The sequence below is a fragment of the Pecten maximus genome, unplaced genomic scaffold (assembly GCF_902652985.1).
Source record: "Pecten maximus unplaced genomic scaffold, xPecMax1.1, whole genome shotgun sequence".
Classification (NCBI taxonomy): Eukaryota; Metazoa; Mollusca; class Bivalvia; order Pectinida; family Pectinidae; genus Pecten; species Pecten maximus.
Window position 1 is genome coordinate 93,246 of NW_022979876.1, and position 23,504 is coordinate 116,749.

General features: G+C 33.6%; 1 protein-coding gene and 1 long non-coding RNA gene across 2 annotated transcripts in view; both read right to left on the reverse strand.

The window, feature by feature from the left end:
• LOC117319258 (kinase D-interacting substrate of 220 kDa-like) overlaps positions 1–12,431 on the reverse strand; it is a 96,879-nt gene extending 84,448 nt beyond the window's left edge. Inside the window, exon 1 of the mRNA XM_033874090.1 lies at positions 12,383–12,431. Within this exon, the coding sequence (XP_033729981.1) occupies positions 12,383–12,415 (33 nt within the window). The 5' untranslated portion in view covers positions 12,416–12,431. The remainder of the gene's footprint in view (positions 1–12,382) is intronic.
• On the reverse strand, positions 132–2,577 carry LOC117319259. The gene is made up of 3 exons (XR_004530641.1): positions 2,492–2,577; positions 2,136–2,219; positions 132–189 (listed from the first exon to the last, which is right to left on the reverse strand). It is a non-coding gene; the product is annotated as an uncharacterized LOC117319259 (long non-coding RNA).
• Positions 12,432–23,504: the final 11,073 nt, after the last annotated feature.

Consider the following 23,504-nt stretch of genomic DNA (forward strand, 5'->3'; position numbering starts at 1 on the left):
CGTCGACATTACACCCTGTCATGAAAATTTCAGTTTCGTAAAAAAGTTCTTCCGACTCGTTTACAGGCGTAACATCAGTTTATTTTATCGTATGATTTTTTTTTTATAAAACTGAATGTTTGGTTTGTTACCTTTCTTATTTCCGATGAACTTAGCCATCTTTTTGTTGATCGATGATGCATCATCATGCTGTAAGAATAAATACAAGTCTGAGTGTCTGTACCATACTGGAACATAAATATAATGGCAAAGCGACAAGGTGACACCTTTCATCGTTAACATAGTAACATATATCATAAATATGTACACTTCAGGTAAACTATATTCAAATATAAGGAACAAACACATTTTATCAAAAGCAAATACAACCAGATGCTGAATAATAATCACTTAGGAAATGTTGTAAAGAACAAATAACGAAATGAAAGAGTCGTAAAGGTTTATATATCAGCTCATCATGCTATTTGGTTTATTTATTTAACTTTTGATTTATCTTCTTTAATATCCGTGATAACTAAATAAATAAAGACACCTAAAATAATACAGTCATGCTTGATCTTGTTTGAAATCAGGTGTAAAAAAACTAACATAAACTTACAAGGAAAATATAATCTGAGTATCGCATTTGATGTTTTTGTTTAACTTTGATGTATTAGCCATTCCGAATGACGGATGCTAAAAAGATTTGCCGAAGCCTTGTATTTTTTTCATGAATGAATTTCTCTAAAATAACTGATAGACTAATAAAGTTTGTGATTTGGGAATAAATACTTCAGTAATTCAGTTGCATCATAATGAAATTTGTGCATTAAAGTCAAACCTTCTATAACAACCGCCTATCTATAACGACCGATTTTAAGATTCCTCGTGGAATTTCATTATATAATGACCCTCTGGATAGCGAACACTTGTGTAATGTGATTAATGACCGGAAATTGTGGAACCACGGTCGCTCGTTTGTTTTCTATAGCGACCGATTGATGACAGCCATTTTCTGCTCTCGGCAATCAACCCTCGTAAAATCCCTCGAAAATTCAGACTCTTTGACCCTGGCCTGATTATGTAAACAAAAGACCCCCACCACCCATGCCTGATTATATTAACAAAAGACCACCTGTTAGACTATAATTACTGTGGGTGCCCTTACTGATATACTGAGGTTTAAATTTAAAAGACAAATGAACCAATACATTTTATTTAAGAAAACATGAACACTACGATGGCCTTGTTTCTAATATTGTAATAGTGGAATGCGCTGTGATATTTACATCATATATTTGTATATAAAGAATAACGAATTTTAGTTACATCAGAAAATAAGTTATTATTTAAAGCATCAGATAATGGTAGCACGCCCGATATACACGTATACATCGCGTATTATTATCTGTTTTTACTAATTTACATTGGAATGAGTCCGCACAAAGCGCAGCAAAATCTAAAGGTAAAAGAGGTCTGAATAAGAAAAATGAGGCACCCCTATTATGTATAATTCATCCCTTAGGGCAGCATTAACGGGGATGACATATTTTAAATATATTAAAAGTCGAGCTGGCTATGGGAGTTAGATTGTATAAAACTGTAGAGGGAAGATGTAGATGTCATATTTCAACACACTTTACTTATCCGGATTGGCTCCTCTTTCTATGAACAGATTAATAATGTCTTTATAGCCCTAATTTTGAGGCTGCTTCCAAAGCATTGGACCGGAAAATTGAGAGTGTCGACCAAATATAGTTGTTATCCAATCATTTAATCTATCTCATTTAATTCATAAGCAAATGTCAAAAGCAGAAATCCTAAATACTATTACCAATCCCGCTTTTGAACCTGTCAGCCTCTGTCAGCAGGTCACACGGTTGCACCAAACTTAAATACATAGTTGTTTAGAGTTTTTAACATGTTTCTATTGATATATACACGGCTTGGTGTAATGTTAAATTATAAATATAAATCTAATATTGGATGTTATATGATAATTAATTTTCAAATTTCAAATTAAAAATAGAATAAATCGTATCCTTGTATTTGTGTATACCAGATGAAATGTGTTGTATGTTATATGTGCATAATTTTTTCTGTCAAATAATTCACAAGGAAACAATGATGCAGTAGAGATGAACATTAAAACTCACGATATTCGGGTCCGCGCCATTCTTTAGCAACACTTCCACGATGTCCTGATGACCAAGACTTGCTGCCCATCCCAACGCACCAGACTGAGTCAAAAGTCGACATTAAATTGCATGATTGTATAAATAAATTACAAGTTTCAATCATTATAATCGGTAGAGAATGCATTTTCTATACAGATATTTTGCATATATGATCAGTATCATTTTGATGTAGTAATAAACAGATGAAATTTGTTGTATGCTTTTTGTGCATATTTTTCTGTCAAATAATCCACACGGAAACAATGGCGCTTAACAGTAGAGATGACAGTCAAGAAAAGCTAAATTGAACAATTATAATTAACATTAAAACTCACCTTATTCGGGTCCGCGCCATTCTTTAGCAACATTTCCACGATGTCCTTATAACCATCTTGTGTTGCCAATTCCAACGCATCAGACTGAAACAAAATTCGACATTAAATTACAGGATTGTATAAATAAATTACAAGTTTCAATCATTATAATCGGTAGAGAATGCATTTTCTATACAGATATTTTGCATACGTCTTGAGTGCACAGATGATCAGTATCATTTTGATGTAGTAATAAACAGACTATGGTATGTATCGACAAACATATATTTAAATGTATTGATACAAATGGTTTAAATTTGCATTAAAACGTAAAACCGAAATGCAAATATATCTAATTGGTTATAGATAAAGATCACGTAAACAGTTCAAATATATTTTAGAACATGTCAATTTCCTTCTATTTTCATTTTAACTTAGTTTTATTATCAGTTGTGGGATAACACTTATTTGTTAAAATGAATTAATCAACACAACGCTTTTTATTCATTATATAAACTTCTTTTCTCAATTTTTTAACAAAAAACATGCACCGTTTTTGCGGAAGGTTATCGACGATCGGTTTGATCCAGTTCTTTCGGGATACACTAACACCACAATTATCTTCGCGCCGGTGTGCCTAGCTTATTCTATTAGACAATGCCTGTTCTGTTGATGCTGTTCATTCCCCATCCAATATGTTGTTTGCCGACCAAAAATTGTTTCCATGTCGAAATCACATGGAGTCCTTTTACAAATTAAATGTGTGTAATGTGTATTAATTGAAATATCTGTAAAAATGCAGTGTACACATCAGTTAACGATACAAAAAAAACAAGAATAATTCCCGAATAATCAAGAGTTATGCATATACGTCATTTAACATGATTAAAGATATATGCAATCTGCTAGACCGAGTTTTAGGATCCAAAGATTGTTTCTGATCATTGTTTTTTATGCTACAAAGTAGTTTTGTTTTATATACATGTATATAACTAATGTTGATTTATTAAATAAAATATGTCATAGCTTTGGAAAAATATCTCATATATATATCAATACAAGGGTAGACAAGCTGGTCATGATATATGGTGTGTTGGTACCTCTGTTTCTGTGTATTGCTGAAAGAAAATATTGCTAAATAAATCATGTCAAAACTCAATATTGGTAGGTTAATTCTGATGATTCAAACGCGATAATTATAGATAAAGCGCTATGACGGAATATGTTGATTCAAATATATACTACACAAAATCTGCTAAGGATCACTTTTATTTTGTAGTATATCAAATTCATTTTATTACAATATTCATAAAAAAATGATCTTATGATGTCTTTAAGATGTCTAAACACAGATTCCAGAAGAAAAAAACCATGTCCATGAATGCTCGATACATTACTTACGAAACCGAGCTACCCCCCAAAATCACAAAAACACGGCAACAGCAGCGAAAAAGAAATTCGCGTTAAAAACCGTCTGCTCGTGTAGTTTTCAGTTCAGTATCTTGTGTGACGTCCCCTAGCATCAATAACACTGCCACATCGCCGACGCATGCTCGCAATTAAGTCCCGTATCCGGTTTTGCTAGATGGATGCCTATTCCTCTCGCAGAGCCGTTCCAAGTTCTTGCAGTAACCTTGGCTGGTTAACGCAGGAAGAAATGGCTGCCTGTAGCATGTCCCATACGTGCTCCATCGGATTTAGATCCGGGGAACGAGCAGGCCAGTCCATTCCTTCGATAGTTACCCTCTGAAGATAGGCGTCAGTGACCCGAGATCTATGTGGGCGAGCGTTATCGTCCATTATAATGAATTCCGGACCAATAGCACCAGCGTATGGTCTAACGTAGACATCGAGGACTTCATCGCAGTACATCTGGGCCGTCAAATTCTTGTGCGGGAAGACATGGAGGTCTGTTTTACCTTGGACACGTATACCGCCCCAGACTATCACAGACCCGCCGCCATATCGGTCGTGTTCCGAGACGTTGACTGTATAAAATCGTTCATTTGGTAGTCCCCACACCCTAGCACGCCTGTCTGTGAAGTCGAGATAGAAACTGGACTCGTCAGTGAACAAAACTGGGGTTCAGACTCTGATAGTCCATCTCGCATTATCGCGGGCTCATGTAAGTCTAGCTTGAGCGTGCCTACCAGTCAAGGGAATCCTCACTTCAGGTCTACGGGACCTCAGACCTGCCATATGAAGTATATTACGTACGATTTGCATGGATATTCGAGTTTCCGGGGCGCTTATGAAGTCATTTCGTAGTGAAGTAGCGTTACTAAATCTCTGACGACGAGCTTCAATGAGGAGATACCGGTCCTGACGCTGTGATGTAGCCCGTTGTCGACTTCCTGCGTGCCGTCTAGCAACAGTTCCAAAAGTTTGATGCCGATTCGACATGCGGAACACACCTATCTGGGACACACCAAGGTCATTGGCTACATCACGTTGATACCTACCCGACTGTAACATACCGATGCCTCTATCCATGTCAGAAGCATTTAAACGGTGTCTAGTGTGTTGTCGGGGCATACTCTGTGCCAAAACACTTAAAGTTTCTACTCTACAAAGTCCTTTCACAAAAACGCAATGATGTGGCATTCACTATGTACGCTATCCACAAGGTATACAAACGTGTACGCGCGTGTCGCTGACGTTATGGGTGACTGACCGGACTGACACATGATACACAGAGACGTTTACATGCATGCGTACAATTATATTGAAGAAAAATAACATTTTCCATATTGCACCGATTTTTACTTAATTTTTTTCGATGTGATCCTTAGCAAATTTTGAGTAGTATAAATGTCAGAACATGTCAATCGTTAATATGCTAATCCTTATACTCCGTTGTGTTTTGAAGCAAAAGCAAAATAGGATAACGCTTATTATTTAAGTTGAAATATCGAACACAATGTTAAAAATCAAATACCTTTTTATTCGTTATTTATAATTCCTTTTACAATAAAGATGATTGTTGGGGCGGTGTATTGATGACAAAAGTAGAAATTGTATTTATTATTACTCGTGCCGGTTTTGATCCTTTTTGTGGGAAGGTTCGCAACAAATCGGTCTTATCAAGTTCACGCTTGTATAGTTAGCATCTGTCAGCTGGTCAATCCCAAGTGGATGTACCTAGCTAAAGCACAAAATTGTTCGAAAGTGAACAGCATATGCTGTTCATGTTGTTTGCTGACCAAAATTCCTTTCTAAAGCATGGAAATTTGTGTATCAAAAGTGAATCAACTGTTTTTTTTATATATACTGTCACCGTTCCTGTTTTATGTTTACTTTAATCATACACCGATAATGCTATTTTGTTTTCAATTAAAATTATCCCGGTGTCTCAGCAACAAATGTATGTATTAGCCAATCACGGGAGTGTACAACTTTGTGCCCTGTAATCTTTCCCCGCTTTAACTAGTACTGGAAGCTGTAGATACTATGACTCGTACCTCAGTAGTACACTTCTAAATTATCACAGTCCCTGATCCTATCTAGCCCTACATGCGACAATTTGTTTACATTTTTGAAACAGTCAGCGTTCATCTTCATATTCTATGTAGTATTTAAGAAATAGTTTCTTTTTTATATGATTTCCTATAAACTGGGACCCAAGTCCAACTTTTTTTATAGTTTTTATCACACACATCATATCATTTTTTCATTGGACTTGTTTCTTGATAGCATGACATTTTTCTTCGGCAGGGAAATATAGACAGTTGGGACCGTTTTTGAAAATTGTCTTCTATGTATCATACATCCAGTACACAGTTTGTGTATACATGGCTGGTTTAAATCTAACTCATAACGCTTTGCACGTAAATGAGTCTGATATACACAAATTTGTGAAAACCCACACCGTGCTGAAATAACACTGAAAACTAAAACGAACAAAACTCGATGCTCTTAGAATAAACGAAAATGAAACACTTCACTCAACACATTAACACGTTGAGCGGTAACGTGAAAGGAAGGTATGCATTAGGTCCCTCACCTAGACTTTATTTACCGAACAAATCCGGATGTTCTGAAAATGAACATGACGAGATTTTCATGTAACCGGAAAACCAAATCTAATTATCTGTTCCTTAATCCCTCAGCACGATTCTTCACGTCAGTGATTGTTCCTTTATGCACGAACATGATTGAACAATGTTTTTCGTGCCCTCATTCATGGTCTGTCACGGATATATATTTTACTGGGTGTATTGTACTTGGTACATTGGTTCACTTTAATTGAAGGTCTACTTTAATAAGTTATGCTCATTGAATTCATTCATACTAATATTTCCCGACATGTATGTAAATTGTATATATACATGGTTACACGTCATGGGCGTTACCTAAATATTTTATTATATTCCAAACCTTGGATTGATTTCACATCATCCATTGACTTAAATCGATATTGTTAAATGAAGGTATTATGTATATAGAAGGTCGATTGACAGATACATGATAGTACATAAGAAAGTGTATTCTTTATCTTGATATGTACAGATGTATTGTTTTGTATGCATACTATTGTTTTGTTGGTTTACAATGGATATTGATTAGAGTAATGACAAAAAAAAACAAAAAAAAAAACCCATTATATATTAAGCGAACATATAGGAGGTTTGTATTGGTTCTATGATGTTCGAATAAATAACTACAAAACAGTGAATAATTTTGCTCGGGGTTAGCCATAATATTACCGTTAACATCAAAATTGGCCATGTGTTATATTTCCCTGTACATCGAAAATATTAGAAGTATAGCATGGATAAGAAACAAGAATAATGTGGCTGATACACTCAGATGTATTTTGTAATACTGATGTAACAGATATAATTTCCTTTACCTGGTAAAGTATTTGCCTGTCTATCACAAATCATCACCAAATAAAATGATGTCCCTCCATCATCCATTAAGAAATAATAACTAAGATTTTGTTAGTGGATGTGAGTGACCAACAATTGGTTAGAACTATGACTTTCGATGCTTAGAATATACATATTTAGGAATTTCACTACAGTCATAATTAAGAAACAGGACGCATTTATTTCACAGCCATGTTATACACAAGTATTGTTAGTTTGTACTCAATACTGATAGGTTTAGTTCAAATGTGATTATGGAATCGGTGGAATCGCATTTTCGCTATTAACATGTTTAAACAACCAGTTTAGGTCCATAGTTAAAAAAGGGAAGACCAGACCTGTGGATACCTTATTGTGTAATAGGTTATTAAAGAGCGTCACACAAGTCAATCAAATATCGTAGAACGTGCACAATTCGTTAATATTATTAATTTTTATACTTAACTGTTTTAAGCCAGAGAACGAAAATGGGGAAAATGCTAATTGCTAATCACTACATGTATTTTATTCTTTATCTTTACATTGCTCTTATTGACGCGAGACCACCCATAACTAGATATTCAAAACATCACCGACACTTTGATAGATAAATAAAAATTATTGATCGAGACAAGAAAATATCTAAAATATTACGTTTAACATTACTTTTGCTGCATTCTCTACCGGAATCAAATAATATATATGATGTCTTTACATTTGCTGTGTACTAAAGGATATGTATTGGGTTTTATATGTGCATTGCACATTACACAGACACAACTATGACGAACAGTATACGCTAGCATTTGTCAGCAGGTCATTTTTACGTGGATGTACCTAGATTGAGCACACAGTTGTTCGAAGTTGATCAGTTTTAAGCCGCACATGCCGTTCATTTCCAGTCCGCCATGTTATTTGCTGATCCAAATTATTTTCGATGCGGATATAACATGAAGTTAATAACGAATGGAAATGTGTGTAACAAATGGAATGATATTTTTGTTCTGATGAATTCGAACCTGTTATAGCGGATACCTTAAACAGATGATACCTGTCTATAACAGACAGTTCCAGGAATCCCCAATAAAAATCACTATATAACTATCATGTATATAATGGAAGCCTTACTAATGCGGACAATTATTTTTGTCCGTAAAGTAGTACAAAATTTCGTGTAACGGACACGATAAACCATAGTTGTGTTTTTATTTGTGATAAAAAGTTTTTAATTACTAGCAGGGCCTTTTTTTTACCCAAATTCGCTTGCAGCAATGCTAACGTGGGAAGCCACTACATCAGTCATTAGTTGTCCTGTTACTTGTGTGTAACAATGGGCAGTAAATGTAAGAGAGTGACTAATCGCCATTGGCAAAGGTGTTTTTCCGTATTCAACACTATCGGGGACAACCATAGCATAGACAACCAAAATTGTGAGGTGGTAATTGAATAATTATTATGCTCCAAATGCTACGGGATTACAAATATCAGAGGAAAACTACATTTCCTTTTTTGACTTTGTTGAGTATTTGTCTGAATAGATATTCAGTATAATTTGATATTTTTTGAAACTATAGGCTTATTATCAATTAAAAACTATCAACTTCATTTTTTTTTTTGGTCAGATGAATGATTGGAAATTAATTAAGCATTTATCTTTAATGATTTGTCTTTTTAGGTCACGGTGGCCTAAAATGGGCATGTGATAACAGTTTGAGAGTATGCAGATGTTGGCCCTGACTGACCCCCCAGGGACTGATGGGTGATGTTAAAAAGGGTCAAATTGACTGAAATTTCAAAAATCTTCTTATCTACTCTTAGATATGGCAGAAGCAAACACTCTTCAGAGATGGGAGGGTGTTATGGTGCTCTGACAAAGTTGTGAATTTCATGACCTTGAGGTCTCACGTTTGCCTGTTGGGAGAGGGTAATCTTTGTTATAACTTATAAAGAGAAATCACATTTTTGACTATTATATGTTGGATTTCCTTTTGAACTCATTCAAACCTGGTTAACATTATCAGCATGGGGTAACTGTCTGAAGGCATGCACACGTTGGCCCTGACCGAACCCCCGGGCCTGGTTTGCGGGGTTTAAAAGGATCAAATTGACTGAAATTTCAAAAATCTTCTCATTGATTTATTTACAGTTTGGTTTGGTATGATGTTAAAGGTAGGACTTGCAAGATATCATATATAAATGATATTGTTTGATGCATTTGCGAGGTCATCATTAATATGTCAAAATCACCAGCACTTTAATGAATTAGTAAAACTTTTTGATCTAGTTAATGTTTAGATACAGATCTAGTAATGGATATTGTATGATAAATTTGATTTCAAATTTATCATTAATAAAATCGTATCCTGATATAAGTGTATACCAGAGGAAATGTGTTGTATGTTATATGTGGATATATTTTTTTTATTAAATAATACACACAGAAACAAGAACGCTTTACATTGCTGCCCATTCCAATGCTACAGACTGAATCAAAAGTCGGCATTTAATTGCAGGATTGTATACATACTTTACAAGTTTTAATCTTTATCATCGGTAAAGAATGCATTTGCTGTACAGATATTCTGCATGCGTCGTAAATGCACAAGATGATCAGTATGATTTGGATGTAGTAATAAACAGACTAAGGTATGCTATGTAACGACAAACAGATATTTAAATTCATTGATACAAATCGTTATAACGAAATGGAAATATCTGTAATTGTTTATAGATAATGATCACGTAAACCGTTCAAATATATTTTAGAACATGTCAATTTTCTTATATCTTATTTTAATTTAGTCTTATTATCAGTTGTTAAAAATATTATCATTGTTTTTTTATGCTACAAAGTCGTTTTGTTTTATAAACATGTGTGTAGCTAATGTTGATTTATCTGAATAAAAACATATGATTGCTTTGGAAAACTATCTGATTAAGTTAAAAACTATATATCAATACAAATGTCAATTCAAGGGTAGACAAGCTGGTCATGATATAAGGTTTCACATACCAAAATTAAAAATGATAATTTATATACAGTGTATATGTATCATAATAATATTGAAAACAAAAATTCACAACAATAATGAAATAAATTATTAAGGTGACGGGATATGTTCTTCGTTACTACTAAGCTACATCAACTCCAACATATAGTGAATGTAATGCCTTCCTTTGGTTACTGACTGCGTCACACGTGGAATATTCGTAAACGCAGTGTGGCAGAAAAAAATACGTCCTTTTTTTCTTTTTACTATTTGTTAGGTGAATTTAATAGTTAAGCATACATTAACAAATGTTTGGCAGCTTGATACCCTACGATAACTGTTTCTGGAAATGTTTGCATTTGATATGGCTATACATAGACTAGGTGGTGTGTCGTGTTCCAAAAGCTGGCCATTTTGACTAACATTTTGACGTTCATCAAAGAAGTTACATCTTTGTCCGGGATCGATATCCTTCATTTACTTTATAACGGAAATGTTCTTTGTGACCTCATTCATGGCTTTTCATAGAAATATCTTTTACTTGGTGAATTGTACTTGGTACTTTGGTTCACTTTAATTGAACGTCTACTTTAATAGGTTATGCTCATTGAATCCATTCGTATATTATATATATACATGGTTTCACGTCATGGGCGTCACTTTCAAATTGTATTATACCTAATAACTTGGATAGATTTTACACCATCGATTAACTTAAATCGATATTGTTAAATTATGGTATTATGTATATAGAAGGTCGATTGAAAGATACATAATCGTACATAAGAAAGTGTACTTTTTATCTTGATATGTGCAGATGTGTTGTTTTGTATGCATTGTTTTGTTATTTATTAAATAGAGTAATTACAATAAAAAATATTCAATATAAAGCGAACTATATAAGAGGTTTGTATTGGCTCTATGAATAAATGTATGAATAGATAATTACGAAACAGTGACAAATTTCGCTCGAGAGGGTTATTGGAATATATCAATTTGTAGTTATCCATAGGGTCTAGTAAGTAATAACGACGGTATAAACCAATATAGGTATGGATCCTAACAAACAAATGTTGGATGCGTATTACTAAAAATGGATATATATCAAGTAGTAATAACGACAGTATAGACAAGTAAATTGTCGAATTTTCGAGGCAATCTGCCCCTTTATCAAGACACAGGTAAATTACATACGATCACATATAGACATAGAACATGAAACAGTTACACAAATATAGAAGGTATAAAAAAAAATCGTAATATTGTAAAAACGACCCCCCTCGGCCGATACTTAATTCGCCGAGGGCTTATTATGATTGATTAGGAAACATCTTAGGTGGTGTACAGATGGTAAAAGTAAATGAATGAATAAATAAATAAATAGATAATATAACTTAAAGGTTTAACAAAATAACCTCGCGGGTTTATACGATGTGACGGCAGCGCGTGCTATATCGTATTAATCCGCGATCGGCCATGTTGGTAAATTTAATGATTATTACATAGATAAGGAACGAGAATAATATGGCCTAAATACTCGATGTATTTTGAACTACTGATGCTCTTTACCTTAAATTCCTTGTTCGGGTGCATATCTGTTTTTTTCATAAATCATCACCAGAATTGTGGATATCAAATTGTGTAATAAGTTATTAATAAGGTTTACCCAAGTCATTTAGATGTCGTAGAACGTGCACATTCGTTGATATTTAGAAGACATATTTTGCAAGAAATTATATTTACAAAAATACTGTTTGATGCATATGCGCAAGTTGGTCCTTAATATGTCAATTATCACTTGCGCTTTTTTTTTATGTAATTGAAGCTGTTAGAGCTAGATAACCTCTAAATGTAAATTTAATAATAGATAAAATTTGAGAATTGAATTTCAGATTTGAAATTTATATTCGTATCCTTGTCTTTATGTATACCAGAGGAAATGTTTTGTATGTTATATGTGCATACATTTCCTCTATAAAATACATCACACGGACGCTTAACAGTGCAGATGACAGTTAATTTGTTGCTAAGAAACACTACATTGAACAAATAGAATAAACTTTAACACTCACCTTATTAGGGTCGGCGCCATTCTTTAGCAACATTTCCACGATGTCAAGATGATCCTCCATTGCTGCCTCTCCCATTGCATCATGCTGAATCAAAAGTCGACATTAAATTGCAGGATTGTATAAATAATTTACAAGTTTTAAACAGTATCATTGGTAAGGAATGCATTTGCCAAAATGATAATTTGCTTCTGTCTTAAATTCACAGATGATCAGTATGATTTTGATGAAGCAATAGAAGACTATGGTGTGTTATGTAACCGCAAACAGATATCTAATTTTAGTGATATCAATCGATTTTGTTAGCATTGAAAGGTATACCGAAATGAGTGATATGTATTTGATTGATTTGTTATAGATGTTGATCACCTTAAACGTTGAAATTTATTGTTTTGCGGAATGTTCCCGACAATCGGTTTGATTCAGTTCCCGCGCGTTACCTTACCACAACAGATTATCTTCGCAAAGGCGTGCTTAGCTTTGAATGCCTGTTCATTTTAATATTGAGAAAATTGGAGCACACAGTGTTAAAAGTAAAATAGTTTAAAGCCGTATTTGCCATTCATTTTCAATCCAGTATTTTGTTTGCCGACCGAATGAAATGTTCTTAAGTGGTATCATTTGAAATATAAAGCAAGACTTAATCCATAAAGATCAAGAGTTATACTCTTGAACTTTTTGGTGGAAAGGTTTGCGACGAATCGGTCTGTTTAAGTTTATGCTGGTAACAATAGCATCTGTCAGCCGGTCATTTTTACCTGGATGTACCCAGCTGGAGCACACAGTTGTTCGATGTTGAAGAAGTTTAAGCCGCATATGCCGTTTATGGAATGGAAATGTGTGTAATTAATGAAATTAAACTGTTTTCTGATACAGTCGAACCTGTTATAGCGGACACCTTATATAGCGGACACATGTATATAACAGTTTAATGAAACCCTAATGGGAATCACTATATAAATAACATGCATATAGCGGACACCTTCCTAATGCAGACAGCGGACACTTATTTTTGTACGTAATGGTTTTAAAAATACCGTATAACGGACACGAGAAGCCATATATGTGTTGCTATTTGTGTGTCTCCCCTGACATCAATACTAGCTTGGGAAGTCACTACATCAGTCAGTGATTGTCCTGTTACCTGTAACAATGGGCAGTCATTACAAGAGAGTGATCAATAGCCATCGGCAGATTTGTTTGTTTACTCAACTTCACCGGTGACAGCTAGCCATTCAACCATAGCTTAGACAACGAGAATGATCAGTTAGTAATTTAAATCATTATAAGACCAATAAAAGATGGACAAAGCAATAGTTATTACTGTCATAATTATTTTACTTATAAAACACCCGTATTCAAATTTGACAGGGCGCAACTGGTAGGTACATGGTTGACAGCCGCCATTTTCTCACTCTCGGAACTCCTCGGAATATGACTGCGCAACACATTAAGAACAGCTGCAGAGTTCCGAGTGTCTTTGCATACGCTATAGTAATTGACTGAACCAGAAAACAGTATTTATTAAATTAAATCCCTTCATGGATTTCAGAAAATATCTCTCGAAATAAATGCGTATGGATTATAATTATCAGAGGAAAATACACTTTCATTTATAAAGGGTTAATGTTGTAATAGGAAAGATATTTCAATCATATTTATTTTCCAAAATGTTGATGATTAATAATATTGTTTAAATAAGAACTACATACACTTTTTCGATTATGTTGAGTATTTGTCTGAATAGATAGTATAATATGATATTGATAAGATTTTTTTTTGAAACTAAAGGCTTAATATAAATTAAATCACCTTCCAGCCTGGGATAGCATTTTAATGGTATGCACATGTTGGCTCTGACTGACACCAACGACCTGATTGGCGGTGTTTGAAAAGTGTCAAATTGACTGTAATTTCAAAAAAAAAAAAAAAAAATCATCTCAATAACAATATAAGATAGAAGCTTTTCTCACAGATTGAATGGTCGTATGGTGCTTTACCAACATTGTGAATTCCATGACCCTGGTTACTCACATTTGTCCGTTGGGAGAGGGTAAATTTTGCTATACATTAAAGAAGGAAATCAGATTTTTTTTCAATCATTTGTATGCTTTCTAATGCAATACATTCTAACTTTCTAAAGGAAGTTGAGCATGCTTACGGATATGCATGCGTCGGCTCTGAATGACCTCTCGGACTGATGGGTGGGGCCAAAAAGTTTCAATTAGATTAAATGAAATATTTCAAATCACATGCGACCGTTAAGGCCTCTTGTATTCATTTGTTTTAGTGTTTAACTATAATAAATCAGCAGATATATAGTGTACTGTAATCATATTTTGGTTGTTTTCTTCGTTAATGAGGGACACAACTCATTGAACCTCTATATGGAGGGCACCTCTCTATACAGAACAGTTTTGCCTTGTTCCTCAGGTGTCCTTTATACACAGGTTCGACTGATTTAATACCACCGTTGCAATGAAATTTATAACCTGTTTAATGTTTTGTTTTACTTATACATACTAGTCTCTCTCATACGTGTAGTGATATATGTTGATGATCCGCGATTACAAATTAGGATCCATTGTTTCTAGTTTTTTGCTTTCAAGAATCCCAAAGCTCTTCCTAGAAGGAAGGAATTATACTTTTGCATATAGTTTAGAATACAATAGAGTGACTTCAATTTTTTTTCCCGACGATTCATCAACAAAAGCATGTCATAACCGGTCACGGTAATGTAATTTTTCCCTGTAGCATTTCCCTGTTTTAATTAGTACTTGAAACTGCGGCTACTGGCACTTATACCTAAGTAACAAACATTTAAATGATCATAGTCTTTAATCATATATGGCCCTACATGCGACACTTTGTTTACATTTTGAAAACAATTTTCTTCGTCAGCAGTCATCTTCATACTCTTTGTTGCGTTTTACAAATATTTTTTTCTTTCATATGATGTTCGAAAAACTACATCAGGGCCCTAGTCAAACTTAGCACTTTTTTATTTGATCATGACATCAATGCCTTTGAATTTATTTCTTGGTAACTGGCTTTTTTTGGCAGGGAAAGATATACAGTTAGATCGACGTTTTTTTATGATATATTCAGTAGACAGTTTGTATATAAATAGCTGGTTTAAATCTAACTCAAAGCGCCTTTGCACCTGAATGAATCTGATATAAACTAATTGGAAAACCACGATGCTTCAAATAACCCTGAAGATTGAAACGGACAAAACTCGATGTTCTCAAGATAAACTTTATAAAATCACCTCGTTCAAAACTTAAACGTGTTGAAGGGTGACGTAAAAGGAATCTTAGCATTGTCATAAGTAATCATAGACAACTTGTATTATTTTTTTTAAACGGAAGCAATATTTCGGCTGAATGGACTTTAAGTATCAATATAATATAGTTGATATTTGGATTAAACTGTACGATTCTCTATCGAAGTGAAAGCATTGCTGGCGACACGTGTTTAATTTTTGTCAAACATTCTCGACCGTAGCTTCTGAAATCGAAATAACATTGGAGCAGGAGGATTAGCAGTACAACTATATTATATGTGCAATTAATTGTTATAACGAAATATCTGGATATTTCTATAAGTAATTGGTTATAATTGAGGGTCAATACAATCATGTAAATACAATACAAAACATGTCAAATCGTTAAAGTAGTTAGGCCTTGTTCTTAGTTGTTTTTGAAGGAAAAACAAAAATGTGATAACGCTTAATATTTAAGTTGAATTATTCAACACAGTGATAATCATTAACCAAAATTTAATTCGTTATATAACCTTATTTTCACAATAGAGATTTGATGACGAGGAGCATTGACACAAAAACCAGAGTTCATATTGAATACAAGTGTAATAGTCATGCAGCTTTTTAACTTTCTCGTGGGAAGTTTCGCGACGAATCGGTTTGATTTAATTCACGCTGGCTATGTTAGCATCTGTCTGCAGGTTATTTTACGTGGATGTGCCGAGCTGATTCTGGTAAAGCATGAAGCTGCGTATACCATCGAAAAGGTGCTGACACAGACAAGGTCCTTTTCGCTGCTGACTGAAATATGCCAATTCGATTAGACATGTCATTTTTTGTAAATTCGCTATGCATGCCAAAGCTTGTTTGACGACACATTGTTGATTTGTTGAAGTTTATTGGTCGTAGTCTGCGCTACAATTCGTTACCACTGACTTCAACTGTAAATTCGACGTCAGTTTCCTCCAGTTTTAAAATACGTTTGGTCCCTAGCCATCTGCAAACTGTAGAGGATTAGGTCAAAAAGAGAAAAGGGCTGATGCTTTTAATTTTAAAAAAGTCATTATACTGATTATGATATTATCTGTCTACAGGACATCCATTTTATAAAAGACCACTAAAAAGAAATTACTGAACAATGGGGTTATCAATGTTATTAGAAACAACTCGAGAGGAGTATGTATTCTTATTAACAATAACTTTGAATTTGAAATGTATTGTTTATGGAGTGATTTGCAAGGTAATGTAATAGTGCTAGATGTTAGCATTGAAAGAAATAGACTCACATTAGTTAATACTTATGGACCAAATAGAGATGATCCTGATTTTTTATGAAAAAAGTTAATGAACAAATTAATATTTGCAGTAATACTAGTTGTATCATATGTGGGTACTTCAATTTAGTTTTAGACCCTTATATAGATACTAATAATTATCTACATATAAATTATCCTAATGCACGTATACGCCTATTGAAAATGATAGAAGAAATATTAAGATGAAGGGTCATATAATCAGATCAGACGTAATTTGGCTAAAAGGATGAGAAAAACTATATATTATATATTTTTTGTAATTTAGATACACATAATTATATTAATAAAACTATTACTAAATAGAGAAAGTTAGTGGTTGAGTAATAGCTGGTCAGAAAGAAATTTTAGAGGAAGTACATTTTTTATACAAATCATAATAAGAGCGAAGCTCTTCGGTCAGCGAAGCTCTTTACCGTTCACGTGCACGTATGTAAAATATTCTAGTCCTATTCGCATAATGTCCTACGAGATGGTACAGCCAGAAAACAAATCTGCCAGAAACGGAAACAGTAACAGCAAGGAACCTTGTTGCAGATGTCTGCAGAAAATGTTAACACAAAAAGTCTAATGTTAAGTAAATGCAGTTGTTTTGTTCATATGCTATTTTTTTTTGTAAAATATATCTGTTATAGCATGGGAATTAAATGTAGCTCGAGTTATGGTTTCGAGGACGGAACTGGGGACATTCGGCATATTTCCGATGATTGCCGAAAATTAGCCGAGATGTTGCGATTTGAATTGATTGTGGACGGAAAGTACTGACAATTCCCGGTTGCAGAATCGGTATGTCGGAAATAACCGATAGTTAACGACTGTCAAATGTCATATCATGAAAGATAATATTTCACGGGTCGTCCGCTTCAACTCTTAACAAAGCCGCACGTCAACACAGCCAAAATTCATGACACACAATTTGTAAATTGGTTGATCTGGTTATTCCTCCCCCAACAAATTAGTTTTTATTTTGCACTTAAAATCTAATTTTGAATTTGAGACATATTGAAATCTAAGATCTTAGATCACAAAAAGATATTATTGAAACTGTTTTATCACACTGCAAGTGCAGCACTAATTATTATCAGAACTGCACTTTTTTTCTCATTTAAATAATATTAAAAAAATGAAAAAAAAAGATATGCTATTATTTTTTCTAAAGTAAAATAATTTACAGTAAAATTGACATTTTTCTGCAACATACTGGTTGATCTAGATAGACACAATGTAGAATACTATCGGTGATATCAATTTTAAGCTTAGGCCTTCTGTAGAGAATCTACAGTAGAGCATATACTATCAGCTGGTATATCCTTTAAAAGCTACTGGAAAAGAATTGGACTTATTCAATTTATTGCAACATATAGATAAAAAAAGTTAAGGCTGTTCTATTATATTCTTTAAATACACATTAGGTTGACAGTTTTTAAGGAAAATATTTAATTCTAACTTTTTTTTTACAAATATTCTTAAAGATTACAAAAATGGACAGATCTATTCAGTATTTTGGTGTAATTTCTAGAGATATTTTTCTTTGAATTAACATTTTCAGTTGTACATAAATTCACATCTACAATAGTGTATACATGTACATTATAATATCCCAATTACAATTCAAAATCAGACTGACAATGTGTATGATTGAGTCTTATTGTTTAATACGTCTGGGTATTAAGCATGAACATTTTTGGCATTGCTGATTAACCACTTTCATGTTACATTACTCGTTTTGTTTACTGCTGGCGTACAACTGATTGCCAGTTTAAGTCTTTCAGACATCCGAAATCGCATATGGATTGTTGGGTCTTCCTTGGTAAAGAGGGCCTTTCTTCATGCAAGGAGGTATTTTGAGGGGAGCCAGCTCGGTCTAAGCCGCTATCATGCTAGTGTTTGGTGGCAGGGAAAAGGTGGACTACGTTGGAGGGAATTGGGGCCTTTTATTAGACACCTTTTAACTATGGAGGACATTCCCCAAATTCTGGTGATTCATTGTCGGGGCAATGATAATGGTCAATGTGTGAGCTGTGGTCTCCGTCACGCTATTGTAAAAACTCTGCATAAATTAATGCAATTGTTGCCCGACACCATTTTTGTGTGGTCACAGATTTTGCCTCGATTAGAGTGGCGAAATGAAATTGTACATGAGGCTGTTGAGAGGGCGAGACTTAGGGTAAATAGTAAAGTGGCCAGTTATTTAACTGATTTGGGTGGCAAATATATTACTTATCTCGAACTACAGGACTGTAATCCTGAATTTTTTGTAGACAAAGTCCATTTGTCCAATTTAGGCAATGACATTTTCCTGTACCATGTACAGCAAGATCTCTGTGGTATACTTGCAAATTGTTGATATTGAGTTGACATAGTTAGCTACTTTGTCTCTTTGGGTCAATACCAATAACTAAGAGGCCTTAGTCCTTAAGGGTGGCGTTTATTTGGCTATGGCTCGGCTGCATACGATACCTAGGGCTACCACTGGGTTGCTTGTCCTCTCAGTAGTACAGGGTGTCGGTTGCTTATCTATTGCAATTTCAATTTAATTTTGCGGTATGGTGGCGGTGGCAATGCCTTCCATCTTTCAGCGGGCGGCATTGCCATGTGGTGGTCTTTTGAGGCAACACCAGTACCGCTTTAGTGCAATATTTACTATATTGACAAGTTGTCATTTAATGAAAAATTTATTTTGAACTTACCTTCTGAAGTTACAAATTGTATTTTGCAATTTTATAGCATAATGGATTTTTAAGAGTACAGCTGTTCCCAGTGTACCCTTGAATTTTCAAATTAATTCTTATTGGACCAATTAAATTCTAGTCAAGTAATTGGTTAAAGTGAAAAATTGGGATGTTCAGCTGTTCCCAGTGTTCACCTAATTTTTATCCATATTGCAGTTTTTAAGAAACATTTTGCACAAGTTATTTTCAATTTATCTCAGTTCTGGTTTGCCCAATGACTCTAGTTTAGAGTCGGTAACCACATCTTTTGAAGCCGTGGCCATATAATCGCCAAACCTTTTCAAAAAATAAAATGTCACTGGAATTTGAATTTGGTGTTTGTATTGTGTCTTTGATAAATATAAATAACACTTGGAGAATAATAAAAAATTGCTTCAAAAAAAAAAAAAAACAAATAACAATAATAATATAAAAAATGTTATACAAATGCATTGTTAGGTTTTTCTCAGTATTGGTAGGTTTAGTTAAAATGTGAGGATGGAATCGCATTGTCACCATCAACATATTTAAACACCTCTATACCAACAAGCTATTAATTTTCATAATTGTTCTTTATTGGCTCTTCCAAGATGAATATAACTTGTATATAGCCCCAAACTGGACGAGGGACATTTAGTTCAAGGTCAGTTATCGGAATCAGAGATCAAGATTTATCCAGATACGACATTTAACTGGATTAAAGCTATATGCATTCTGCTAGACGAACTTTTAGGATTCAAGGAAGGTACTTACTGGTCATAGTTTTAACAGATCCAATATCAAAAGTCAATATTAATCAGATAATAAGGGGTGCGCCATTTCTTTAATAGTTTTGCACCTTTGTCAATCGTTCTTATTTTTAATATTCCTTTATTGATAAATAAAGAATTTAGTATAATGTTAAAGATAAGACTTGCAAAATGTTATACATTGCTGTTTTATATGCATTTGCACAAATACAAAATGAAATAATCAGCAGGTAAAGCCTTTTGAACATCCAATATCTATAGCAATACATTTCATATGTACGATAAGTCCATTATAGTTTTACTAACATATATTTAAGAGTAAACATCGCAAATGAAAACAGTAGATTAAAACCAAAGTTCCCGCTTTGCATAACTTTTGAGAAGCAGAATTATATATAACAAAGAGATGTGTAAACTAAAATGAAATGGGAAAAACACTATCGACATAATATTCAATGATTTGTATTATAATAACTGATTGGTTAGTGGAATGTTAAACAATCGTTATTAAGAATTACTTTGATCAAAAAGTACGGAAACGTTCTGAAGGAAACAGAAAACCAAAATAATAATAAAAAAATGTGTGTTATCCCAATTTAGATAGAAGATTTAATAGGACGATGGATGCATCAGGGCCTACTAATTGGATATTCCAGTAAGTAAAGCTTCCAAAGTTCATATGTTGTTTTTTTCAATCAGCTGTTGTCTGGAGGAGTTTATTTAGTGTGTAAGTTGTTATATATTTAGGTGAATTGTAGGTACTGAAATCAAAACAATATGGTGGAGCAAAAAAAAAATGGTTAAATGAACAAGTGTTGAAAACCCAATTTAAGCAAGACAGTGGTAAATATTAACAATATCTTCTATTGGAATACATGTGATTCCGTAGTTCCTTTATCTAGACTTTTTATTATCTTTCCATGCGGAATATGTATGTGGATAATCATTACAAGTTCTTTGTGTTTTCAAATGATATGCTCGTGAAATGTTTCGAAATGTAATGAACAGATAGTTCGTGGTATTTATTCACAAAATCTCTGAATATAGTACGTTATTCAGATATTGTTGCTGACTTATTTTTCGAAATCGGTAAATTAATAAACGAAATTCAACGCCAGGAAGAACTCGGAAGTATTAGAAAGCCAATTTGTCTGTTCCGACAGAATCATTCATGATGACAGATTAAGTTAAAAAAAAAAGTGACACGTCTCAAGGATGAGACCTACACAATGAACAAATGTTTTCGTATGTCTTGTTCATTATTCATTATACAAACGACTCATTGATATGGACTTAGAGACTAGAAAACAAAACTCAAATATAATTAAGAACAGTTAAAATCAAATTTGTACAGTGTATGAAAAAAACTGTCGTTTCTTTGTATGTCTTTTTTTGAAACAATATTATTTCGCTTAGATGTGTAAACTAAACCGAATTGTGAAACCCATTAACAACTTAAATAGTTATTATTGCAACTTGGTCAGTAGATTTTTATATTTTGTTCGACATTATTCATATCGTTTATTTGTATCTAAAATATGGTTAATGCATCAATATTCAATTATTTATGTTTCTTATTAAGTAGAGTGTATCCATAAATATTCCAAACCTAGAGATATTCTCAAATGTTCGATATATGGTGCTAACAAATATCTAGTTGTACCTGCAATGTAATATGTGAGTAATATTCTGAACTATTTTTTGATATTTAGACAAGTTTCCAAATATTGTTTTATATGCCAAAAAAATATGCCGAATATCACTGACACTTTGATAAATTAACAAAACCATTTGATCTGGATAAATAAATATCTAAAAGACAATGTTTTATATTGTTTTCAGTAATCCCTACCTGATTCAAATAATAAATATGATTTGAAAGTTTGATTTCAATTCTACAATTAAAAAATATTTCAACCATTTCAATGTCTTTATTTTTGGTGTATACCAAAAGATACGTGTTGGTTATTATATGTAAATGCATGTTTTAATCAAACAGAAACAAAGAGGACAAACAGTTTATATGACAGTGATTTTGTTGGCACGAAGTTCCTAATATATAATGCGGAATGAACTATGAAAACTCACATAAATATATTTCGCGCCATTTTTTTTTATAAATGTCCACAATGTCATGATGTCCTTTTGTGTGAATTGTGTGAAGAAATAGACAGCTCTAAGATATCATATCACCATAATCATATGTTTTTTTTTATTGTTTAAGAAAACAGAGATCTCCTGATGCTCCATTTAACTTAATTTTAGAATCCAAGAAGTAAGTTCTTGATCATTATCTTTCATATTGAAAAGTGATTTCCCCAAATATGAATGTATATAATGAATGTGAATCTATATCAATGGCATATGATAGCTTTTATGAAATGTATCAAGATATAAAAAAAAATGTAAGGGTGTTTGTTCAAGGATACACCACGTGATCATGTTATCTGGTGAATTGGTAATTTATGTGGGCAATGTCGAAGTTGAGTATTTTGAAATAAATCCCATTTTGCAACATATTATTGGTAGGTCGTTTGCGGAGCATTGATATCAAAAGCAGAAATCATATTCAGATAATAGCAATGCAGCTTTTGAACACTTTTGTGGACAAATCGGTTTGATTTAATTCATGCTGGTAATGTTAGGATCTGTCAGCAGGTAACTCTCACGTGGATGTGTCTAGTTGATTATGTTAAAGTTTGTCTGTTATGTTTATTTTGGGTAAACCGAAGCACGAAGTTGTTCAAAGCTGAATAGCTTGAAGCTGCGTATACCATCAACAATGTGCTGACACAGACAAGGTGTTTTCCGCTGCTGACAGAAGTTTGCCATTTCGATTAGACCTGTCATTTATGCAGTGTGAATTCGTGGATCCTAAAATATGTTTGACGACGCATTAATGAATTGTTAAATATTCCCGGCCGTAGCCTGTGATAGAATTTCGTTATATCTGTTTGTTTGTTTTTGTTTAACGTCCTATTAACAGCCAGATTCATTTAAGGGCGTACCAGGTTTCGGAGGTGGAGGAAAGCCGGAGTACCCGAAGAAAAACCACCGGCCTACGGTCAGTACCTGGCAACTGCCCCA